General features: G+C 48.0%; 1 protein-coding gene across 1 annotated transcript in view; it reads right to left on the bottom strand.

Annotated features, from left to right (window-relative positions):
- Positions 1-680: 680 nt before the first annotated feature.
- Positions 681-23,415, bottom strand: part of GPR107 (G protein-coupled receptor 107) — a 68,066-nt gene continuing 45,331 nt past the window's right edge. The window contains exons 15-18 of the mRNA XM_007467092.1: positions 14,639-14,688; positions 13,313-13,396; positions 12,460-12,581; positions 681-821 (exon numbers count right to left, since the gene is read on the bottom strand). Of these exons, the coding sequence (XP_007467154.1) occupies positions 725-821; positions 12,460-12,581; positions 13,313-13,396; positions 14,639-14,688 (353 nt within the window). The 3' untranslated portion in view covers positions 681-724. The remainder of the gene's footprint in view (positions 822-12,459; positions 12,582-13,312; positions 13,397-14,638; positions 14,689-23,415) is intronic.

The raw sequence follows: 23,415 nt of genomic DNA on the forward strand, positions 1-23,415 counted from the left end.
TACAGGAGGCGGCTTTTCGAGCTTAAAAACACACTTCCGTCCATCCATTAGGTAACACAGAACACAGTTCAGTCAGGAGAACCATTTGCCACCACCAGGGCCTTGACCCTGACACCCGTTGCTCCTGGCCACTTTCAGAATCCGGGACGAAGGTCTGGGGCGACATTCAGGGTCGGAAATCCTGGGGCAGTATCTTAATACTAAATTGGGTTTTGACTTTGCTTTCTAAAATAACCTGATCTCACTTGATTTTTGTCCCCAAGATGCAGCGATGCTCATCTCTCCCTTCTCTGTGAGCCCCCGTGCCCCACTCGACATCTGCTCGTTTCCTAAAGCCCCTTCCCGTGCCCTGAACGGCTGCAGACACACCGCCACCCGCCATGCCCCATCCACCAACATTCTGCTGCTACACACTGGGTCACAACTGCACCTACCTGAAGAGTTCCCAATTTAAAATAATAGAGATTAAGAACAAAGTCTTCCTTTTACCCTCCTCCTCTTACACCCCCTACCCAGCACTCCCACCTGAAGGAGAATTCTAGCTGCCTATCACCAGCCACAGATCCGGCTTCCAGAAAAGAGTGAAAAGTTAGGCTTCCGTGGCAATTTGCTCCCAGCCACGTGCTCTGCGGTGTCACCGTCGGGAGGGGCCGACCTCTCTTGCCGACCAACAGGACTACGAATAAACCGTTTCCTTTGACAGTGCCGCCTCGGAGCTCCTCCGTCACGCGCTGCCTTCCCACTCACCCTGCGGCTCCACCGAGCCGTTGGTCACCTTCTTGACTTTCTTCATATTCTCCATCACCCCTGACGTGGTCACTCTGAATGAGGGAAAAAACGAGGAAAACCTCAGTCTTAAAGTAAAAGGCCGTCTTCACCACAGCAGAGTGGCAGCCGGGGTAAAGGGTGTTGGCTCTGGAATCAGACACACCAGGGTTCAAATCCTGACCCGCTCTTTGCTAGCTGTGTAAGCTTGCCCAAGTCATGTGACCTCCCTGTGCTGCAGGAGAAACACAGTCCCCACTTTCCAGAACTGCCGTGAGGGAAAAATGAGATTCTCCGTCGTGCCTAGTCACTACGTACCACAGCTGTTATCACAACCAGCATTCATCTCTTTCTTTTTGTCACAAATTTTTGTTACGTATATACACTAGTCACAATTATGACACCAGTATCTGTATCATAATTAACATTCTGAAAAAAAAAGCTAATCAGCTGTAGACATTTACACTAACCAGCCACAGTGGATCATTTCTGAGTCCTGGGACAGAACCACAGGTTGGGAGGAACTTTCTGGGCCCAAAGATTCTTTGACCGTTAGAGACAGAGAGTGACTCACGACATCTCCTGAGAAGGTGGGGGTCTATGAGAAGACAGCCTCTTGCCTCACAAAACGTGAGCTAGACAGATTCTAAGGATCTGGGTATCCATGACGCAACTGAGCGGCTCCGTAGCAGGAAACACCAAGCAGATACTGAACTCCACCTGGTAGGCGGAGCACAGGGGATTTTCAGGGCAGCAAAATGACTCTGTATGATTCTATTATATAATGGTGGGCACACGTCTGTCCAAACCCACACAGTGTACAACACCAGGAGTGAGCCCTACTGTAAACTACGGGCTCTGGATGATAATAAGTCGATACAGGCTCATCAATTGTAAGGAACGTACTACTGTGGACAGGGGATGCTGATAATGGAGGAAGCTATGCGTGCATAGGGCGGGGGCATATGCAAAGTATCTGTACCCTCTGTTCAATTTTGTTCAATGTTATGAACCTAAAACTGTTCTACAAAATAAAGTGTTAGAGACAAACAGCCCCGGCCCAGCATCTCCCTAAGGACTCTAGGAAGCAAGGAGGCACCTATGTTCCTCCATCGCGGACCAACAGGAATTTCCTAATCAGTAAAATAAATTCAATCAATCATTCCAACAGACTGTCTCCAAGGACCCTACCTATCCACCCCCCCAACTCCCAAATCCTGTTACTAACAAATAGCGACTCAGTGGCCCTACATGTGACATCTAGAGTTTGTCCAACTGGACCTAACAGTAGATAAATTATTTTATTTGAGTAAGGAAAGGAAATTTTTTCTCCCTTCTTTCCTGCCACCATGTGCTGCTGCTGTGACCAAGCCCCAAAGCCATCCAGTCCTCCCCAGAGTTGGGCCTTTTCTCAAACAAGAGTCCTCTGGACTCATGCGTTATCTGTACTTCTGGTAAAGTCAGGACAAAGTATGCTGCAGGTAGGTGGGTCTTGTGGGAACTGAGGGATCCCTGCAGAGGCTGTGGGTGAGTATAAATGCAGCCCCCAGACGAAGGGAACACCAACTGAGAGAACCTAGCATCACTTCCTGCCAGCCGGTGCCCGTCTCGGGCCTGACCTCACCGGGAAGCGCTCACACTTCTCCCAGGAGAAATCCATGCACCCAGGGCAGCTTCTAAAGGGACCTTCTCCAGACTAGGACACGGGCACAAGCCTTTCCAGCCGCAGCAGAGCAACCGCTGTGCACCTCCAAACCTGCTGACGTGAGGGAGGAAGTGCAACCCCGAGTCTTCCAGAAACACTCCTGGCAATAGCCAGCGGACCTGTGGCTCCTGCCCCAGGTTATAAAGGACGAGGAGGGGGCCAGCCCGCGCGGATGCGGAGGGCAGAGCACAGGTGCCGTGACCCGAGCACGGCTCGGAGAGCGGGCCTGGGAAAACCTTTGTTCCCTTTCCTTCCCTAAGGACATACTCCTTGCCAGATGGCGGCCCAACTGAGAAAACAACGTTCACTCTGTCAGGACAGGCTGGGGCAAGGACAGAGGGCTGGAACTGGTGCTCCCAGGGAGCCCACTGCCCAGCAGAAGGGACAGTCTTCCAGACAGAAATGCAGAGCCACTTCACACAGGCAGGATGGGAGTGCCAGGGCGCAGATGTGACGACGGCTTGGGGTGAGAAGAGTCACCTCCTGTGTTGAAAGACAGGAGCAGCAGCGAGATGGAGGAGTCAGGGGAGGGCAGGGGAGTTTCTGCAAAGAAATCTAACAAGAAAAGGCTTGGAGGAAACACAAGAAAGCTCCCCGACAGTCAGGGAGTGCTAAGAAGCTGCTGGTGAAGGAACGTGGCAGGAGAGTCGAGGGTGGGCGCGCGGGGCTGTGGACGGCCTTCCGTGCCGTGTCACCAGGGTGGGCGTGACTCTTATACCTGGGTTCTCGGGCCTGGCTCCAGCGGGATCCAGGGGAGTCAAAAAAGCACAGAGACACCGGAACCCCCAACATTCAGAATCTAGTCTCCGGGGAGGAGCCAGGGTACCCTCTTCAAAAACAGTCTACAGGTGACTCGGGTAGCTGAGGAGAATGCCCGGGAAGGGAAGAGGATGGGAGGTGAGGACATCGGTCACACGAGGGCAGGGCACCAGGATAAAGTGGGGAGAGGGCGGGAGACACGACGTTAAGCCTCCAAGAAGCGCTCACTCACCCCACACAGGCCGAGGGAGAGGGAGGCATTTAGGCCAAGACCCATATTCTGCTGACAGCGACTGGGTGGATGCCGAAGCCCACAGGGTATGCAGGGGAGAGGCAAGCTTGGAGTGACAGTGGACAGGTGGACAGGGGGACCCGAAGCTCAGGACAGGCAAGGGGGCTGGAGCTGGAGACTGGGGAGCGGTGGGGGAGCGGAGTGGAGGCGCCCCAGCTGCGGGGTGAGGGGTGCGCGGGCACAGAAGGGCGGCACGGGCGGAGCCAGCGATGATGGGATGTGGCGTAAGCCTGGACGGGCGCTGCGCCCTGGCTCCCCAGTGAAACCTCTGGGAAGTGTAGAGGGACGCCAGGTGGAGGAGACAGAGGAGACCGTGGTCAGACTGACGCCTGGGAGCCTCCCGGGCAGGAGGCGGCGCTTCGGCAGCTTCACAGCTCCACGCACACCCCCCTGCGTGCCCTGGGTTCAGTACAAACACTGAAGGGGGACAAAGAGCCGAAGAGCCGCCCTCGGAGCAGCACCCCGCACCACACACAACCTGCGCAGAGGCCCTCCGTGTGGCGCAGAAAGACGTCGGACAAAGCTCAGGTCAAGCACCGAGCAGCGGTGATTTTCAGTCTAAACCCAAACCCCAGGGATGCGAATGCAGGCGCAGCCCCTGGAGTCGCCCAGGCGGGGAGAGCCCGGTCCCCAGAGGGCAAGGCCTGCCCTTCCTGCCTCTGCCCATCCCTGCCCTGCCTGACCTCTTGCCCCCACTGCTGAGATGCCTTTCTGTGGCTCCAGACACACACCTCTACTGCAGCGCTGTCTACACTCTGTCACACTGTTCCCATAGGAGACTGGGGGATTCGGCACCGGCTGGTGTCCGGAACCACCTGTAGGGCCGACAGAGCGCTCATACCAGCACGAGTAGACTTGGTGCCCGGGCCAAGCCAGCCTCTCTGGCTGCCAAGTCCCACGCTGCTTCCAGCAGAAGCTGTCCTGCCCCCAGGGCCTGCTCAACTTTTCTGAGCCGAGGTGGCCACTCCTGACTTCAAGAGGACACTGGCCCAAGGGTCAGCAGCTCCTGAGCCAGTCTGAGGCAAGGGGCAACAGTGCTAAGCCGACAGAGGTGCTCCCAGGGGGATGGGTCCAGCGGAGCGTGGAGGATAGAGAAGACAGTGGAGCAGAGAGGTGCCCAGAGGAGGGGGGCTCCAGCGGAGACGGGGGGAGCAGACGGACCCAGCTGCCTCCCGCTTTCCTTCTACCCCTACGTGGTGACCTCTCTTTTCCCTGTAGAGGCCTGAGTCTCGTGTTTGCAACCAAGAGGGCCCTAATGAATATGGGAAAGACGAGAAAGGGGGCTTTGGGTCCTCACTGCTCCTTCTGCCACACAAGACTGCCGTCAACTGTGGCCTGGGCCGAAGTGGCACACGGATGCATCTGTTTCTGTAACCAAACTAAATCTAATTTCTGGACTTGAAATGTAGAGAGGCTTGGTTAAGAGACAATTCTCTTAGTCTCCAACCTCTGTTTCTACATTTACTGGTTACCCACTTGCACGAATGCAGGAAGTATTAAAGGTTACCGGCGACCCTGAAGCCGACACTCTGGAAGGGGAACTCCAGAGAGACAGCTTCTGGAGCCCAAACCAGACCTCTTCCCACTCCCGCTTCTCAAGATGGCAGAAATAACTCAGGCCACCAAGGATACGCACAGCACGCGTGGTGGCTATAAGTCTGATGACTGAAATTACATCCAATACATAACCTGCTGATTTTGTTATGATAAATTGTTACCAAAATCAGTAAGCCACTCTGAGCTTGAGCCCAAAGAGAGATGTCAAAAGGAACAGAAGGAGAAAAAGATGGGAAGTCAGCATTACTTCCGAAGGCGCCCTCATTCCCCAGGCCCAGAGGGCGCAGCTGCCCGGACTGCGTGCAGGCCTAGGCTGGAGGCGGGGAGGACGCACTACCCTGGGTCAGACTCACTTCCCAAGGCACCGCCCTCCCGCAGCTCAGCTCCAGAGAGAGGAGGTAAGAAGAGGTGAATGAGAAGCTGCCCAGAACCTCAGTCGGCAAGGTCAGTGTGTGGCCCAGGTCAGAGTTCTGGTGCAGAGGGCATATTAGGAAGGGTGTGAATTCGTCTTAGGTGTGCAAGGCATAAACATTATTATTGATACTTTGCACAAAGAGGTGCTTAATGTCCTGGGTGGGGATCAGACCTAGCGCCCCCCTTCAGGAAACACCCTCCAGTGTGCATGACAGAGCACTCGTGACCTTCTAGAAAATACAGGCAAGGCTCTGCTGGTCTCTGGTTTGGGTTATTTCTGGAGGATTTAAGAAGGGTCCTCCAGGAACAGAACTTCCGAGCAGAAGAGGGAGATGACAGCCCGGGCTCGGCGGTCCCAGAAGCTGCTGAGCCTTGACCCTCAACTGCGGCTGAAGCCTCCCCCTCAGGCCTCTTCTGCTGTCACATCTTATAAATTCACAGAACTTTCCCAACAGTCGAGTTCTCAGCTAAAGAGAAACCCCAGCACAACGGCCTTGCTGAGCAAAAGGCACCTGGCCTCAACTGGCTCCTCAACTTGTCTTTCACAGGCTCATCGGGGCTGGTGCTCCCAGGAACACCACCACCACCCCTGTAAGCAAACCTTCATTTGGGCCGACTCCCTCTCTAGCTGGTACATGTGCAGCCCTCCCGTCATGGAAGAGACGCTCACTTCACCATTACGGGAGGGCCCACACTCAGCCAACCCCAGAGAACAGAGCACAGAGCGCTCTTCCCCGGTAACAGGAGTAGAAGCTGAGGCAACCCAAGGGTCAACCCTGGCTCAAACTGCCCACCCTCCCCAAATCTTGCCAGAAGAAACACACTCCCCCTAGTCTCCAGTGGGCTGCTGGTCTGTCTGCTTCCCTTTTCCTCCCCTGATTTTAACACACGCTCGTGCGTTTTCGTTACCACTACCACCAAATACTGTCAGAGAGAAATAAAAACCAAAACAAATTTTTAAAACTTTTGCCAATGAGACAAACATACCTTAACAAAGCATCTGCGCTTCCAGACGCAACGGCTGATGGAAAGGATGTGGGGAACAGGGACGCCTGCCTTGCTGGGGAGAACATCAACTGATCACACTTCAGTCAAGTGGAAGATGCTAGGACCCAGCCATTCAGCTTCTCGCTATGACCCCAGAGCAACCCTGCCTTAAACGGTTACGGAATGCTGAGCTAAAGGGCTCCCCGCAGGGGAAAGGAAAAACACACCACGTCTCAGGTTACTTCCCAAAGCTGCTGCTTACCAGATGGACTCTATTTTTTTATTTTTTTACCAACAGCTTAAGTATTTTAATTGTTTCCAACTAAGCTTGTTCATTATAAATATATATTAAAAATGTACAAAGAGTAACGTTGCACTTTTTGGTTAGATTTAAGTCAAAGGCATTCATCAATAAGGAATCTTCGGATGTGAATATTCCAGAAATTTCTCTAAGCCATCTGATGAGGACAATTGTCTCTGAATATTACCTTACTTTGGAAGGTATTGGCAGACATTTAAATTGAACTCAGACTTCTTCAAAACAAACGTTAATTTAAAAAAACTATTCTGGCCTGAGGGTCTGGCTTCCAATCTGCCTGAATCTCGGTGCTGCCTGAGATCCTTCCCTTCGGGAGACTGATAGTTCTAGGAAAACCCTCAACTACCGGGAGCCACTAAAAATAAAATAGGCCACTTGGATGATCACAAAGGTTTGAGAGACAACCAAGAGTCAGGGCAGGGTTGAAGGAGGAGGCTCATCTCCTCCATGAGGCCCCTCCTTCAACACTGGGAGAGGGGGCTGTTTGTCTAATGCATAGACACCAACACAGAGTCGAGCAAATGAAGGAATCGAAGACTATGTTCCAAACAAAAGAGAAGATAGAACCTCAGAAAAAGCCCCTAATGAAATGGAGAATTGACTAGAAAGCTTTTCTGAAAACTAACATGACTAGTTTAAACAACTTGTATATGAACGTGAAGCACAAGAACAAATTTACACAAATGAGAGACCTAACGGAAGGAATGGCTATCTTGATTTAAGGCAGCCTGGGAGCACGTCTTAAAAAGCAGTTATGCAAGATGATTAAGTTCCATATATATGCTGTAAAACACTGTGGCTATAATTAGCAACACTGTATTATACTTAAACATTTATTAAGAGGCCGCGTGGCTGACAGGGTCTTGGTGCTCCAGCTGGGTGTCAGGCCTGTGCCTCTGAGGTGGGAGAGCCGAGTTCAAGACATCGGTCCACCAGAGACCTCCTGGCTCCATGTAATATCAAACAGGAAAAGCTCTCCCAAAGATCTCCATCTCAACGCTAAGACCCAGCTCCACTCAACGACCAGCAAGCTACAGTGCTGGACACCCTATGTCAGACAACTAGCAAGACAGGAACACAACCCCACCCATTAGCAGAGAGGCTGCCTAAAATCATAATAAGGTCACAGACACCCCAAAACACACCACCGGACGCAGACCTGCACACCAGAAAGACAAGATCCAGCCTCATCCACCAGAACACAGGCACCAGTCCCCTCTACCATGAAGCCTACACAAACCCCTGAACCAGCCCCTTAGCCACTGGGAGGAGACACCAAAAACAACAGGAACTACGAACCTGCAGCCTGCGAAAAGGAGACCCCAAACACAGTAAGTTAAGCAAAATGAGAAGGCAGAGAAATACACAGCAGATGAAGAAGCAAGGTAAAAACCCACCAGGCCTAACAGATGAAGAGGAAATAGGAAAGTCTACCTGAAAAAGAATTCAGAGTAATGATAGTAAAGATGATCCAAAATCTTGGAAACAGAATGGAGAAAATACAAGAAACGTTTAACAAGGACCTAGAAGAACTAAAGAGCAAACAAACAATGATGAACAACACAATAAATGAAATGAAAAATTCTCTAGAAGGAATCAATAGCAGAATAACTGAGGCAGAAGAACGGATAAGTGACCTGGAAGATAAAATAGTGGAAATAACTACCACAGAGCAGAATAAAGAAAAAGGAATGAAGAGAATTGAGGACAATCTCAGAGACCTCTGGGACAACACTAAACGCACCAACATTCGAATTACAGGGGTTGCAGAAGAAGAGAAAAAAAAAGGGACTGAGAAAATATTTGAAGAGATTATAGTTGAAAACTTCCCTAATATGGGAAAGGAAACAGTCAATCAACTCCAGGAAGCACAGAGAGTCCCATACAGGATAAATCCAAGGAGAAACAGGCCAAGACACATATTAATCAAACTATCAAAAATTAAATACAGGGCTCCCCTGGTGGCGCAGTGGTTGAGAGTCCGCCTGCCGATGCAGAAGACACGGGTTTGTGCCCCGGTCCGGGAAGATCCCACATGCCGCGGAGCGGCTGGGCCCGTGAGCCATGGTCGCTGAGCCTGCGCGTCCGGAGCCTGTGCTCCACGACGGGAGAGGCCACAACAGTGAGAGGCCTGTGTACCGCAAAAAAAAATAAAAATAAAATAAAGACTATTACAAGAGACAAAGAAGGACACTACATAATGATCAAGGGATCAAACCAAGAAGAAGATATAACAATCGTAAATATTTATGCACCTAACAATGGAGCACCGCAACACATAAGGCAAATGCTAACAGCCATAAAAGGGGAAATTGACAGTAACACAACAGTAGGGGACTTTAACACCCCACTTTCACCAAGGGACAGATCATCCAAAATGAAAATAAGGAAACACAAGCTTTAAATGATACATTAAACAAGACAGACTTAATTGATATTTATAGGACATTCCAACGAAAAACAACAGAATACACTTTCTTCCCAAGTGCTCATGGAACATTCTCCAGGACAGATCGTATCTTGGGTCACAAATCAAGCCTCGGTAAATTTAAGAAAATTGAAATCGTATCAAGTAGTTTTTCCAACCACAACGCTATGAGACAGGATATCAATTACAGGAAAAGATCTGTAAAAAACAGAAACACATGCAGGTTAAATAACCAAGAGATCACTGAAGAAATCAAAGAGGAAATGAAAAAATACCTAGAAACAAATGACAATGAAAACACGACAACCCAAAACCTATGGGACGCAGCAAAAGCAGTTCTAAGAGGGAAGTTTATAGCAGCAATACAATCCTACCTCAAGAAACAAGAAACATCTCAAATACACAACCAAACCTTACACCTCAAGCAATTAGAGAAAGAAGAACCAAAAAACCCCAAAGTTAGCAGAAGGAAAGAAATCATAAAGATCAGATCAGAAATAAATGAAAAAGAAATGAAGGAAACAATAGCAAAGATCAATAAAACTAAAAGCTGGTTCTTTGAGAAGATAAACACAATTGATAAACCATTAGCCAGACTCATCAAGAAAAAAAGGGAGAAGACTCAAATCAATAGAATCAGAAATGAAACAGGAGAAGTAACAACCGACACTGCAGAAACACAAAGGATCATGAGAGATGACTACAAGCAACTATATATGTCAATAAAACGGACAACCTGGAAGAAACGGACAAATTCTTAGAAATGCACAACCTTCCGAGACTGAACCAGAAGAAACAGACAATATAAACAGACCTCTCACAAGCATTGAAATTGAGACTGTGATTAGAAATCTTCCAACAAACAAAAGTCCAGGACCAGATGGCTGCACAGGCGAATTCTATCAAACATTTAGACAAGAGCTAACACCTATCCTTCTCAAACTCTTCCAAAATATAGCAGAGGGAGGAACACTCTCAAACTCATTCTATGAGGCCACCATCACCCCGATACCAAAACCAGACAAAGATGTCACAAAGAAAGAAAACTACAGGCCAATATCACTGATGAACATAGATGCAGAAATGCTCAACAAAATACCAGGAAACAGAATCCAACAGCACATTAAAAGGATCATACACCATGATCAAGTGGGGTTTATCCCAGGAATGCAAGGATTCTTCAATATAGGCAAATCAACGTGATACACCATATTAACAAACTGAAGGAGAAAAACCATATGATCATCTCAATAGATGCAGAAAAAGCTTTCAACAAAATTCAACACCCATTTATGATAAAAACCCTCTAGAAAGTAGGCATAGAGGGAACTTACCTCAACATAATAAAGGCCATATATGACAAACCCACAGCCAACATTGGTCTCAATGGTGAAAAACTGAAACCATTTCCTCTAAGATCAGGAACAAGACAAGGTTGTCCACTCTCACCACTATTACTCAACATAGTCTTGGAAGTTTTAGCCACAACAATCAGAAAATAAAAAGAAATAAAAGGAATCCAAATCGGAAAAGAAGAAGTAAAGCTGTCACTGTTTGTAGATGACATGATACTATACATAGAGAATCCTAAAGATGCTACCGGAAAACTACTAGAGCTAATCAATGAATTTGGTGAAGTAGCAGGATACAAAATTAATGCACAGAAAATCTCTTGCATTCCTATCCACTAATGATGAAAAACCTGAAAGAGAAATTAAGAAAACACTCCCGTTTACCACTGCAGCAAAAAGAATAAAATACCTAGGAATAAACCTACCTAAGGAGACAAAAGACCTGCATGCAGAAAACTGTAAGACACTGATGAAAGAAATTAAATTGGGAGATTGGGATTGATATATATACGCTAATATGTATAAAATGGATAACTAATAAGAACCTGCTGTATAAAATAAATAAATAAAATTTAAAAAAAAAACATGTGAAAAAAAAAGAAATGAAAGATTACACAGATGGAGAGATATATATTCTTGGACCGGAAGAATCTACATTGTGAAAATGACTACATTACCCAAAGCAATCTACAGATTCAATGCAATCCCTATCAAACTACCAATGGCATTTTTCACAGAAATAGAACAAAAAGTTTCACAATTTGTATGGAAACACAAAAGAGCCCAAACAGCCAAAGCAATCTTGAGAAAGAAAAACAGAGCAGGAGGAATCAGGCTTCCTGACTTCAGACTATACTACAAAGCTACAGTAATCAAGATGGTATGGTACTGGCACAAAAACAGAAATACAGATCAATCAAATAGGATAGAAAGCCCAGAGATAAACGCATGCACATATGGTCATCTTATTTTTGATAAAGGAGGCAAAAATATACAGTGGAGAAAAGACAGCCTCTTCAATAAGTGGTGCCAGGAAAACGGGACAGCTACATGTAAAAGAATGAAATTGGAGCACTCCCTAACACCATACACAAAAATAAGCTCAAAATGGATTAAAGACCTAAATGTAAGGCCAGAAACTATCAAACTCTTAGAGGGAAATATAGGGAGCACACTCCATGACATAAATCACAGCAAGATCCTTTTTGACCCACCTCCTAGAGAAATGGAAATAAAAACAAAAATAAACAAATGGGACCTAATGAAACTTCAAAGCTTTTGCACAGCAAAGGAAACCATAAACAAGATGAAAAGACAACCCTCAGAATGGGAGAAAATATTTGCAAATGAAGCAACTGACAAAGGATTAATCTCCAAAATTTACAAGCAGCTCATGCAGCTCAACATCAAAAAAACAAACAACCCAATCCAAAACTGGGCAGAAGACCTAAATAGACATTTCTCCAAAGAAGATATACAGATTGCCAAGAAACACATGAAAGGATGCTCAACATGACTAATCATTAGAGAAATGCAAATCAAAACTACAATGAGGGGCTTCCCTGGTGGGCGCAGTGGTTGAGAGTCCGCCTGCCAATGCAGGGGACAACGGGTTCGTGCCCCGGTCCGGGAAGATCCCACGTGCCGCGGAGCGGCTGGGTGTGAATTGGTTCAGCCACTATGGAGAACAGTATGGAGGTTCCTTAAAAAACTACAAATAGAACTACCATATGACCCAGCAATCCCACTACTAGGTATATACCCTGAGGAAACCAGAATTCAGAAAGAGTCATGTACGGAGAGCAGCTGCTCCAGTTCATACCACGCTGCTCTTAGTTAAGTAAGGGGCGAGGGAGGGAAGGGAAGAAAGGAGATTCTTACACAGATTCCATTTCCAAGTCATCTTCTTCCTGAGAAAGTTGTAGGTAGGGGTTATCTGAAGCTGGACGGAACTTATACCCCGTTAGGACAAAGAACACCAGCGTGGCCATTTCATCCAGGAGCTGCAAATTTTAAAACCACCCCCAAATAAAGGGATTAGAATATTGTTCTTCAGAAAGCAGTGGAACTGAACAAACTGACCCCCTCCCCCCGACCACTCACCGATCAGTCACTCAAATGCCAGAGCTGACCGCTGGGGAACATTTTCCTTAGAGGATTTGCTGAAGCCTTAACTAGGAGCATTCTGCCCAGAGATGACATTTGAGACTCCTTGCTTTAAGTGTCTTCACTGGCATCTTTTAAGAGCTCATTACATACATACATTTTCCTACAGTGTCTAAAGCACCAAGTGAGAGCCTCCCGAAAGAAGTCTCGAAATCATATGGTGGCTACCCTAGTAGTTAAACTAGTCCTAGTATATTGCAAAGATACTTTACTATTGAAATAGTAATAATGGGCAAGAAAAAGGGAGGTCTGGATTCCAAGCTATTCTAAGCCCTATAACTGACTTCATCTAGATTTTAATCACACAGGGCAAGTCTTTCTCGGCCTGAGGCTTTTCTCTGCAAAAACTTTTAAAATTGAAAACTGAAATCAATAGTGCAATTACTTCCAGATTTCTCATGTAATCCAGCAGCTTTCCTGGACAAACATATCATCTTAATTGCAGACCGCAAGAGACAAAAGGTCTTAGTGCCCACTGCCAAATAAATTAGTAACGATCTTAAGTTACACCCTAAGACTTCATCCTCAGACACAAATTCTCTGGCACTGTCCCCTGTGAGCAGCATACCTGGTAGAGCCACTTCCACTGGAACGGAACAGCAAGTTTGAGGAGAAATGCAATAATCCTGGTGAAGTATATATAACATACAATCTATATGAGGGGCAAAGAAAACAAGAAATAAAATCAACACAGAAATTATGGTACCCCTTTCTTCCAATGACCTGCTTTCACAAATTAACTATAAAAGAGAAAACAGAATTACCTGAATATTATTTGACACTTACAGAGCTAATTAATAAACATGGCAGAGAGACAGATGCTCTGCTAGTTACACTAGAAAGGATTTCTTCTTTTTCTCTAGGTGACCAAGATATTGACCGATCACAGTCACACCCACGGGGAGGACACTTTGCTGTAGCTGCTCTTAATTCCTGAGTAACCCCTTCGTCTCCTAATTCTCATACATAACCCACTGATTTCAAACCCCAAAGGGTAATAGTTTTTTATTCCCAGGATTTGAGAAATATTTTCCAGCAGTAATAGCAAAATAAAGCCACACAGGGAAAAATACTGATTTTAGTCTCTTCAGCAGACGCTGTAAATGTTCGAGGTCCACGCTCAGAGGAAGTACCAATAATCCTAAGCATTCTAGTAAGAGAGGACGTGAAAAGGATTCAACACGCTGACCCCTCGAGAGTGGACGGTTCACTGGGACCGCACCCAGGGCAGACAGGCTTGGAGGGGACTGTGCAAAGTGACGGTCAATGCCAAAACCACAGATGAAGATGACTCAGAAGCTTTCGTTTAGGAGTACGGAAGCAAATTCTAGAAGAAATCTATACCTTATATAGTCCAGGAAATTATGACTCTAATAACTTATAGTAAGTCCTGCCTTTGGTGCTACGTTTATATGGACTTTTCATGTTCATTCCAGTCCTGTTTGTAGATATGATCCCAGTTTTGTAAATGAATTTTTTAAAAAGCAAGTCAAAGGAACAGCTACGCGTGGCATACGCCTAGAAAGGAATCTAGCGAAATAACCACTGAACTGTTAACCATTAATACCTGGGGGAGGAGGAAGAAAAGGGGAAGGGGTATAGAAGGTCAGGGTCATAAAGGGCTTTTGCTATGTTCCTATAACCCTGCATTTTAAAAATATCAAGCATGTATTACTTTTCTGAGTATTTAAAGCCAAATTTAAAACTAAAATTTACGAAGAAGTAACTCAGATATTTAATTTCCCATGTCCACGGCCACCATTTGGTTTTGTAAAACGAAGCCCACACACAGCTCCAGGTAGCACACTTCTGTGCTTTTACCAGTGCTTTGGAAGTTCATTAGCTCTACTCCATGAACTGACCTTATTTACAAATTTAGGAATTTTTTACTCACCAAGACGTAGTAATGTCTGAAAAGTTTCAGCTTTGCCAAGTTAATGGCAGCTGGGGAGAAGAAAAGAACAAAATGAGAGGTTACTTCTTTTCTCATTCTTAAAGCCCATCACATTCAGGTACCCTCTCAGTCAAGAGGCCAAGTCTAGTGCACATGAGTACCGCCCAAGGGGGCGGGGGCACATCTGTATTTCTGGAAATGCAGTTCGGCAGGGTCTCCCCCAGTCACCAGGAAGCATTTGGGAGCTGTGGCGGCAACATGCTGGGACTCCCAGCTCCAGTAAACCAGTGCACCTCCCCACTCCACGTTCAGCTTTAAGCAGCCATGCTGAGAATACAGTGACACCACAGAAATCGGCAGACACTACAGATCAGGACTCTTCCCCCGCCACCCCCAAAGCCATCATTAAACATTTCAGCTCTGCCACTGTGGCTACAGGGCTGCACCCCCCAATAGGACCAGTCCCAGGTGGGCCCCTGAGCCCCACCCAGGGGAGCCTCCAGCTAACTGAGGGTGTAAATTCAATTAACCCATGGGTGCGTCTTGCAAATTTCACTTAGGTTTTCACTAAGTGTCTTGTAACAGAGCCCTTTAAATACAACCTCCCCAGCTTTGCCCTACCTTCAAGATTGCTCAAGGTCAGGGAGCCAGGACAGCTAACTTCCTGCCACCGCCAATGGCCATGAAATATTGATGACCACAGAGGGTAGCCTGGCTCCCTCCCCGATTAGTAATCCTTTCATTCATCATAAACCTCCCTGCAGGAGGCAAATTAATTTTGCTTAGTAACATTTAATTACTGGTTCCCTTTAGGAATGGAACTGTGGGTGGCGAAGGAGCGATTTCCTTCTGTCTCCCTCCTCTGGCTCATGATTAGTCGGGGGGCAGTCAAGCTTAGGATTCCTGGAATCCTGAATTAATCTTCAAGGTGATTGTCAACTAACAGTGTCTGCAAGAATCTGCTCTGAGAAACTGAGTGTGTCAATGAGAGAAGGCTCAGAAAATCTGAGAAATTCTAACTCCCCGAATTGAGAGGCTAAAATACACGCATATAGAGCTGTGATGGACTCGTGCACTCAGGTAACACCGGAAGGAGCTAACTGAAGCAGGCAGGTCAGCAAAACCTTTCTTATCTACAGCCACCCCGCTGGCAGTCTCGCCGTTTTGTAAAGCTCAGCTCTCTGCTTCCCCGTCCTTCATCACCTGCTCCGACTCTGGGCCAGGATCCGGACGCAGCAGTGACCACGGCGCCAGCCCCAGGGGCGGCCGCCAGCCCTTAGGGAAGGAGAGGCACTGGATCGCTGGCCACCCGCTCACAATGCTAAGCGCACAGAGTACGGGGTGGGTGCGGGTGGGGGGCCAGGTTCTCCTCCCCGCCTGGGGGACAGGAGGGGCTTCACGAGGCCAAGATGTTAAAACTGAGAAGTGTCGGATAACTACGTCACCAGATTTCAAACTCTGCACGTTTGCATGAACCAGCGCTCCTTCTGTGTTCCTCTCTGCGTGCGAGTCTCTGCTCACGCTGGCGGCAGTCGGCGACATGGCCAGCTGCTCCTGCACTCTGCCCCATAAAACCAGGTGGCCTACGAGAACTGGGCCCCTTCCAAACAAGCAAATCGGCCTTGAATTTGGACGTTCAATCCTCTTCTTTGTGAATGACTGACAAAAAACAGCACCAACAACCAGACCATTTAAACAATAAAAATGCTTTATAAGTCTCTTCTGAATTTTGCTTGCTGAAATAAATCCTGGCAAATGAATCTCCTGCCTTTGCTTCAACAAGGAACATCAGCCCAACAGAGAGAAGCGGCATGTTTCTATTCCTGGATTTCAAGGTGCCTTGCTGGGATATGCATCGTTGCCATGGCCACGCCCAACGAAGGGCTCCCAACTCAGACTAAGGGGATAGGGAGGAAGGACAGGATTCCCAAAGGAGGTGGTGCCCAAGCAGAAGCCTGACGGGGGCTCAGGAGGGAGCGAGAGCGGAGAGGCCGAGCAGAGAGAACGTTTGGGAAGAGCAGATACCAAGGTTTGGAGATGCTGGTATCACATCTCGGTGCAGAGAAAGCAGCTCAGCGCAGCTGGACTGCAGAGAGGCTAGGGACACGGCCAGGCTGAGGACAAAGCCCAAAACTCAGTCAGACGCAGGCCACGAGCTGCACTCCTCGTTGGTGCCAAGGCCCCAGGGAGCCTCTGAAGCATCTCAAGCAGGGCAAAGCCTGAATCACATCTACATTTTGGAATCATCTCTCTGGAGAAAAGATGGAAGAGTCAAGAATAAGAGTCCAGGGACTTCCTCGGCGGTCCAGGGGTTAGGACTCGGCGCTCTCACTGCCGAGGGCCGGGGCTCAATCCCTGGTTGGGGAACTAAGATCCCACAAGCTGTGCAGTGCTGCCACAAAAAAAAAAAAAAAGAAGAAGAATGAGAACCCCACTAAGGTCAAAAACCTTGAATTTGATACCTCATTGTAGTTTTGATTTGCATTTCTCTAATGATTAATGATGTTGAGCATTCTTTCATGTGCTTGTTGGCAGTCTGTATATCTTCTTTGGAGAAATGTCTATTTAGGTCTTCTGCCCATTTTTGGATTGGGTTGTTTGTTTTTCTGTTATTGAGCTGCATGAGCTGCTTGTAAATTTTAGAGATTAATCTTTTGTCAGTTGCTTCATTTGCAAATATTTTCTCCCGTTCTGAGGGTTGTCTTTTGCTCTTGTTTATGGTTTCCTTTGCTGTGCAAAAGCTTTGAAGTTTCATGACGTCCCATTCGTTTATTTTTGTTTTTATTTCCATTTCTCTAGGAGGTGGGTCAAAAAGGATCTTGCTGTGATTTATGTCCTAGAGTGTTCTGCCTATGTTTTCCTCTAAGAGTTTGATAGTGTCTGGCCTTACGTTTAGGTCTTTAATCCATTTTGAGCTTATTTTTGTGTATGGTGTTAGGGAGTGATCTAATCTCACACTTTTACATGTACCTGTCCAGTTTTCCCAGCACCACTTATTGAAGAGGCTGTCCTTTCTCCACTGTACATTCCTGCCTGAATGGCCATCATCAAAAAATCTAGAAACAATAAATGCTGGAGAGGGTGTGGAGAAAAGGGAACACTCTTGCACTGCTGGTGGGAATGTGAATTGGTATAGCCACTGTGGAGAACAGTATGGAGGTTCCTTAAAAGACTACAAGTAGAACTACCATATGACCCAGCAATCCCACTACTGGGCATATACCCTGAGAAAACCATAATTCAAAAAGAGTCACGTAGCAAAATGTTCATTGCAGCTCTATTTACAATAGCCCGGAGATGGAAAAAACCTAAGTGCCCATCGTCGGATGAATGGATAAAGAAGATGTGGCACATATATACAATGGAATATTACTCAGCCATAAAAAGAAACGAAATTGAGCTATTTGTAATGAGGTGGATAGACCTAGAGTCTGTCATACAGAGTGAAGTAAGTCAGAAAGAGAAGGACAAATACCGTATGCTAACACATATATATGGAATTTAAGAAAAAAAAATGTTATGAAGAACCTAGGGGTAAAACAGGAATAAAGACAGAGACCTACTGGAGAACAGACTTGAGGATATGGGGAGGGGGAAGGGTGAGGTGTGTTAGGGCGAGAGAGAGACATGGACATATATATACTAACAAACGTAAGGTAGATAGCCAGTGGGAAGCAGCCGCATGGCACAGGGAAACCGGCTCGGTTCTTTGTGGCTGTCTGGAGGGGTGGGATAGGGAGGGTGGGAGGGAGGGAGACAAAGAGGGAAGAGATATGGGAACATATATATATGTATAACTGACTCACTCTGTTATAAAGCAGAAACTAACACACCATTGTAAAGCAATTATACTCCAAAAAGGATGTAAAAAAAAAAAAAAAACCTTGAATTTGTAGAGGTTCCTCGAAGAAGTGGCAAGGGATCTGTCTGACAGGGCAGAGCAGTGGCAGGCCAGGGAACAAGGTGGATCCTGTCTTAGTGGCTGGGGGAGGGGTGGGATGAAGTTGAGGGTACCAGAGAGAATTCTTCAGGTGAAGTCTGAGCCCCCCACCATCACAGGAAAGCAAATCAGGGGCAGAGGGAGGGCTGACTGAGAGGAAGCAGAGTGGTCAGGTCACCGCAGGTCTCCATGGGATCAGAGGAAGGGGGGGAGGCACTGCCTCTCCCATCCCCCTGCGATCTGCACCACCACGGCTGCCTGTCAGACACTCCGAGAAGTCAGGCAGGCCAGGAAGCACTCAAAAAATGAGCCTGCACATGACGTCCAGGCAACACAAGGAAACGTCAGCACAGGACCGATGCTGCGCCATCCCAGGACACGTGCTAGAACAGATAAACGGACCTTGGGAACAACCGGTGTTGACTCTTAAGAAATGCAGCTACAATACGCAGAGCTCAGGGTTGATCCCAAAACCCACCAGTCACGACAGACATCATTTCCAGTCACAAGAAAGACATCTGTTTGCAAGTCTGCTGCTCGCGGGATCAGGCTACCGGGTCCCACATGGGTGTTCTAGTCACAGCCAAGGCTGTGAAGGTAGGAAGGAAGCTCACTTATTGTTGTGAGTAACAGCGTAGGTCCTGCACATTTGAACATCTTGGGTTCTAATTCCAACTGTGCTGTTTACTAGCTGTGTGACCTCAGATAATTCACCTAACTTCTCTGAGCCTCAGTTCCTTCACCTGTAAAACAAGAATAACACCACCTACCACTAGGGTTGGTTGGAGGGATTGATTGACACCGTACATGGAAGACAAACAGCACACAGTAAGCACTAGATGAATGTCTGATGGTACAGCATTAGGACCGTATTAGGATTACAGGTGATCCTTGAACAACACGGATTTGAACTGCTCAGGTCCACTCTTACATGGATTTTTCTCCCCAACTGTAAATACTACAGTACTAGGAGACCCGTGGTTTGTGGAATGCAGATACGGAAGAACAGCGGTGACTGTAAGTTATACTCACCGATTTTTGACTGTGCAAAGGGTTCGACTGCCCCAAGCCCCGCGCTGTTCAAGGGTCAACTATTTATATTTTTCCAATACCAGGTGTGTTGTGGTGGCTGCCACATCTGGCAGGAGTCCAGGCTCTAGTAAGTGAAACGGGAACAAGTGGTGGCCCTGGGCTCTCCTGGAAGCAGGGCTGCCATGTGCACATGCTGAGCCAGCATGCTGAGCAGAGGAGGCACCAGCTCCGAGGGTGCAAGCTCACCAGTGTGCTGCAATGGGCAGTGATGCAGCACGTCGCAGCCTGGAATCCCAAGCCTCCCCTTGCTTTTCTTCCAAAAAAGCTTTCCCTGCAGCTAAGAATGCCGACAGTCTGCAGCTTACTGGACCACGGCAGGGCTGGTCTCCCATGGGAGTGAAGGCTCATCAAGTCTGGGCTGGCTATTTTTGATCCCACCACGAGGAACAGCAAATATGGTAAAAGAATGCGCAAGATGAGAGGAAAAATACCTCGGAAGGAGCCAGGAGACCCAAATTCTGGTCGCTGCACCATCGTAACTCAGTGTGCTCTAGCCTGGCCTGCCACTTCCTTCTGTGGGCATCAGTCTCCTTTAGAGGAGAATGTCTTAGGGGTGGGGTAGAATTTCTTTATGGCAATGGCTCTTAACCGGTGAGCACCAGAATCATCTGGAGAGCTTTATTTAAGGACAGATGCCCAGGCTGCCCCTGATTCTTCTGCAACTGGGCCTGGCTATAAGGATTTTGAAAAGCCTCCCAGGGAACGGGGAAGGGCAGGGATTGGGGGCAGGGAGGGAGCAGGTCCACCTGCTTCAGGAGCTCCTACAAGGCTGACCTCTCGTGGATTCCTCTTCCTCCCACTCACTCTCAGGAAAACAGCCATGACTCTGGATTTTGGCAAGTGCTTTTTACTGATGAGCACAGAACAAGTGCCCACGAGGCAGGAAGAACCCAGGTTCTCATATACTTGGCAAGTCAGTTCTCCGACGCAGTAGCAAAAGAGCAATCGCACCCGACGTAGAGGAGACACCACACCTTCCCTAGACTTTCACCTTTCCTCTTTACACCAATGGGTAACTAAACAGGCTGGCAAGAAGGCAGGTCGTCCCCTTCCTCCCCAGTGGTCTTCCCTGGGTGGTCTCGGAACTATGACAATGAAAAGAACAATGGTGCTGGTGGTCACATCTACCGGGTGGTAACCATGCACCAGGCATCTGCCTGGACACCCCTCATGCTTCAGCTCATGTAACCCTCACAACGTGCTCTTATGAGGGAAGGGGCACCGCTGCCACTGCCTCGCAGGTGAAGGACTCAGCCTGAAGTTGAGTAAATTACCAAGGGCCACACAGCCTGTAAGTGGGGAGGCCAGTGCTCAAACCCAAGTCCCTCCCTCCAAGGACCAAGCTTTTAACACCTACACTCTGTGCTAAGAGAAAGGCAATTCATAGCTTTGTAATCCACTGGCAGCTCAGCGATGTGATGGTGGCTCAGAGTGTGGGCAATGCCCAGGAGCTGCCAGCAATCCAGTACTGAGGAGTCAATACTGGATGATCCACGGGACACACAGAGGCAAAGGCCCACGACAGCCACTTAAAGGGTGAAAACCCTTCCCCGGGAGAAAGGAAAGCCTCGGGGCTTAAAAACGTCCTCACGTACCCATCACCTTTTTCTCCTGCTTCCTCCCTGCCACGCTTCAGAGGGAATTTTGAGTCAAGCACAAAAATTAAAGAAATGAGTGTGATGGCAAAGCCTGGACGGCAGGAGACTCACTCTGACTCACTCTCAGTAGTACCATTTCCACAGCCTGCTTCAGCCTCGGGCTCAGGCCCACTCTGTACGGGGGACAGGGCTGCTTCCCGTTCACGGTCAAGCACAGATCTGAAAGCCAGGCCACACACTGACCTGGGACCCCACTGTTCTGAAAGGGTCCTTTCTGGGGAGTGATCAGCTCATGGGGTGCCCTCTGGTCTCCGTTAAGAAGAGATTCCACTAACGCATCTCGCAGAGAAGGTAGCAAGTACGGGGAAGGGTGCGCTGATACAAAAAGAACTGCTTAGAGAAGGAAACTCTTTGACCTTCAAACTGTTGAGGGCTGTGTGAAAAGTGGTTCAAAATACATTTCCAATATATACTTAAATCAATGACCCAGGAGTGGTCAAAAGTCACTGAATTGAACAGCTAATGGCTGTGCATCTTACTGTAAGCAAAATTTTATCTTAAATGACTAATAAAAAGAAAGAAACAAGAATGGCCCAAGAGAGCGGCTGATGGCCATCCCACATGAGGAAAGTAATTCTATGAAGACGTTCACTGTCAAGTCAAGCAAATTTCTGCCTTTCGCTTCCCTTATACTCCAGAACCACACCGAAGGCCCCGCTAGAGGAGGGGTCCTCAGGGCCAAGCTGATCTCAGACTCGGCTCCTGTCGGCCCCTCCCATCACGTCCTGTCTCTGGAAGTCCGCAATGGGCTGAGCTGAGTAGAGTGTCTGGGACTCCCCCAGCCCCAGGGCCGCCCACTGCACAGATTCAGTCCGTGGCGGTGAGGAAGTCAGACATCCCACTGCTTGAAGACACAGCTGGTTAACAGCAAACAGCACCTTCTCAGTAAGAGAACCGGACCTCCCTGAGTACTGCAGTGATGGAGAAGAGCTGGTTTCAACTGTGTCTGTCTCCAGACTCTCAGTCAGATGCGTGCTGACACCCCTAGACAGAGAACCACGCCCGGAGCCAAGGTGGGCCGCCAACCCAGATTACTGACCAGGCCCGCTGGGTGGCCGAGGGAGGGACCCCTCAGGGAGTTAGGTTCCCAATGTTTTAAAGGCCTAATAAAAAACTGGTAATGTGACCATGATGAGGCTGGTTCTCAGCCTGAGGACATGAGGGGCCCCTTTGCTTTGGGTTGTAGATTATACGAACTCAGGGCGGTATCACTGGCTAAATGATTATTTCAAAATGTTGATTAGAAGCTGTGATTAGCTTCACGACATTGAAGGAATTTTGTGTGATGTGCGGAGGGCAAGTAATGATAAGGTTTTGGTGTTTAAAGAAATTAAAAATCACTGGGCTTCCCTGGTGGCGCAATGCTTAAGAATCCGCCTGCCAATGCAGGGGACATGGGTTCGAGCCCTGGTCCAGGAAGATCCCACATGCCACAGAGCAACTAAGCCCGCAAGCCACAACTACTGAGCCCACGCGCCTAGAGCCTGTGCTCCGCAACAAGAGAAGACACCGCAGTGAGAAGCCTGTGCACCGCAACGAAGAGTAGCCCCCGCTCACTGCAACTAGAGAAAGCCCGCGTGCAGCAATGAAGACCCAACGCAGCCAAAAATAAACAAATAAAATTTTTTTAAAAATTAAAAATCACTGTATTAAGCCAGTCTCATAAAATACACTTTTTTCTCTCATTCTCTCTTCATGACAGTCTACTTAGCTATGGTTTTCACCCTTCCTAGGGTCACAGACTTGTTTGAAAATTTGCTGAAGGCCACGCACCCCCCACCCGTGCCTGAAGTGCCTGGTGGCACATGCCAGGGTAAGGCACTCCTGGATGCCATGGGAAGAACATCAGAGTCAGAGGGTCGCCACACACTTCAGTGAAGTGGCCCTGAGCACAGGACAGAATCCTTTTGAGAGCTCGACATCCGCCCCCTCACCTCATGCCTTAAGAGAGGTACGAGGTTTTATGAGTACTTCTATCACACTGCCGGAGAGAAAGTGGTCTGCCTAACACTCCACCCTTCTGGAGCTGAGGACTGTTACAGTGCTCCCGTGGTATGCGTCAGACTGCTGGCACAGAGGTGGATTTA

Source organism: Lipotes vexillifer, unplaced genomic scaffold (assembly GCF_000442215.2).
Source record: "Lipotes vexillifer unplaced genomic scaffold, Lipotes_vexillifer_v1.1 scaffold1601, whole genome shotgun sequence".
Lineage (NCBI taxonomy): Eukaryota > Metazoa > Chordata > Mammalia > Artiodactyla > Lipotidae > Lipotes > Lipotes vexillifer.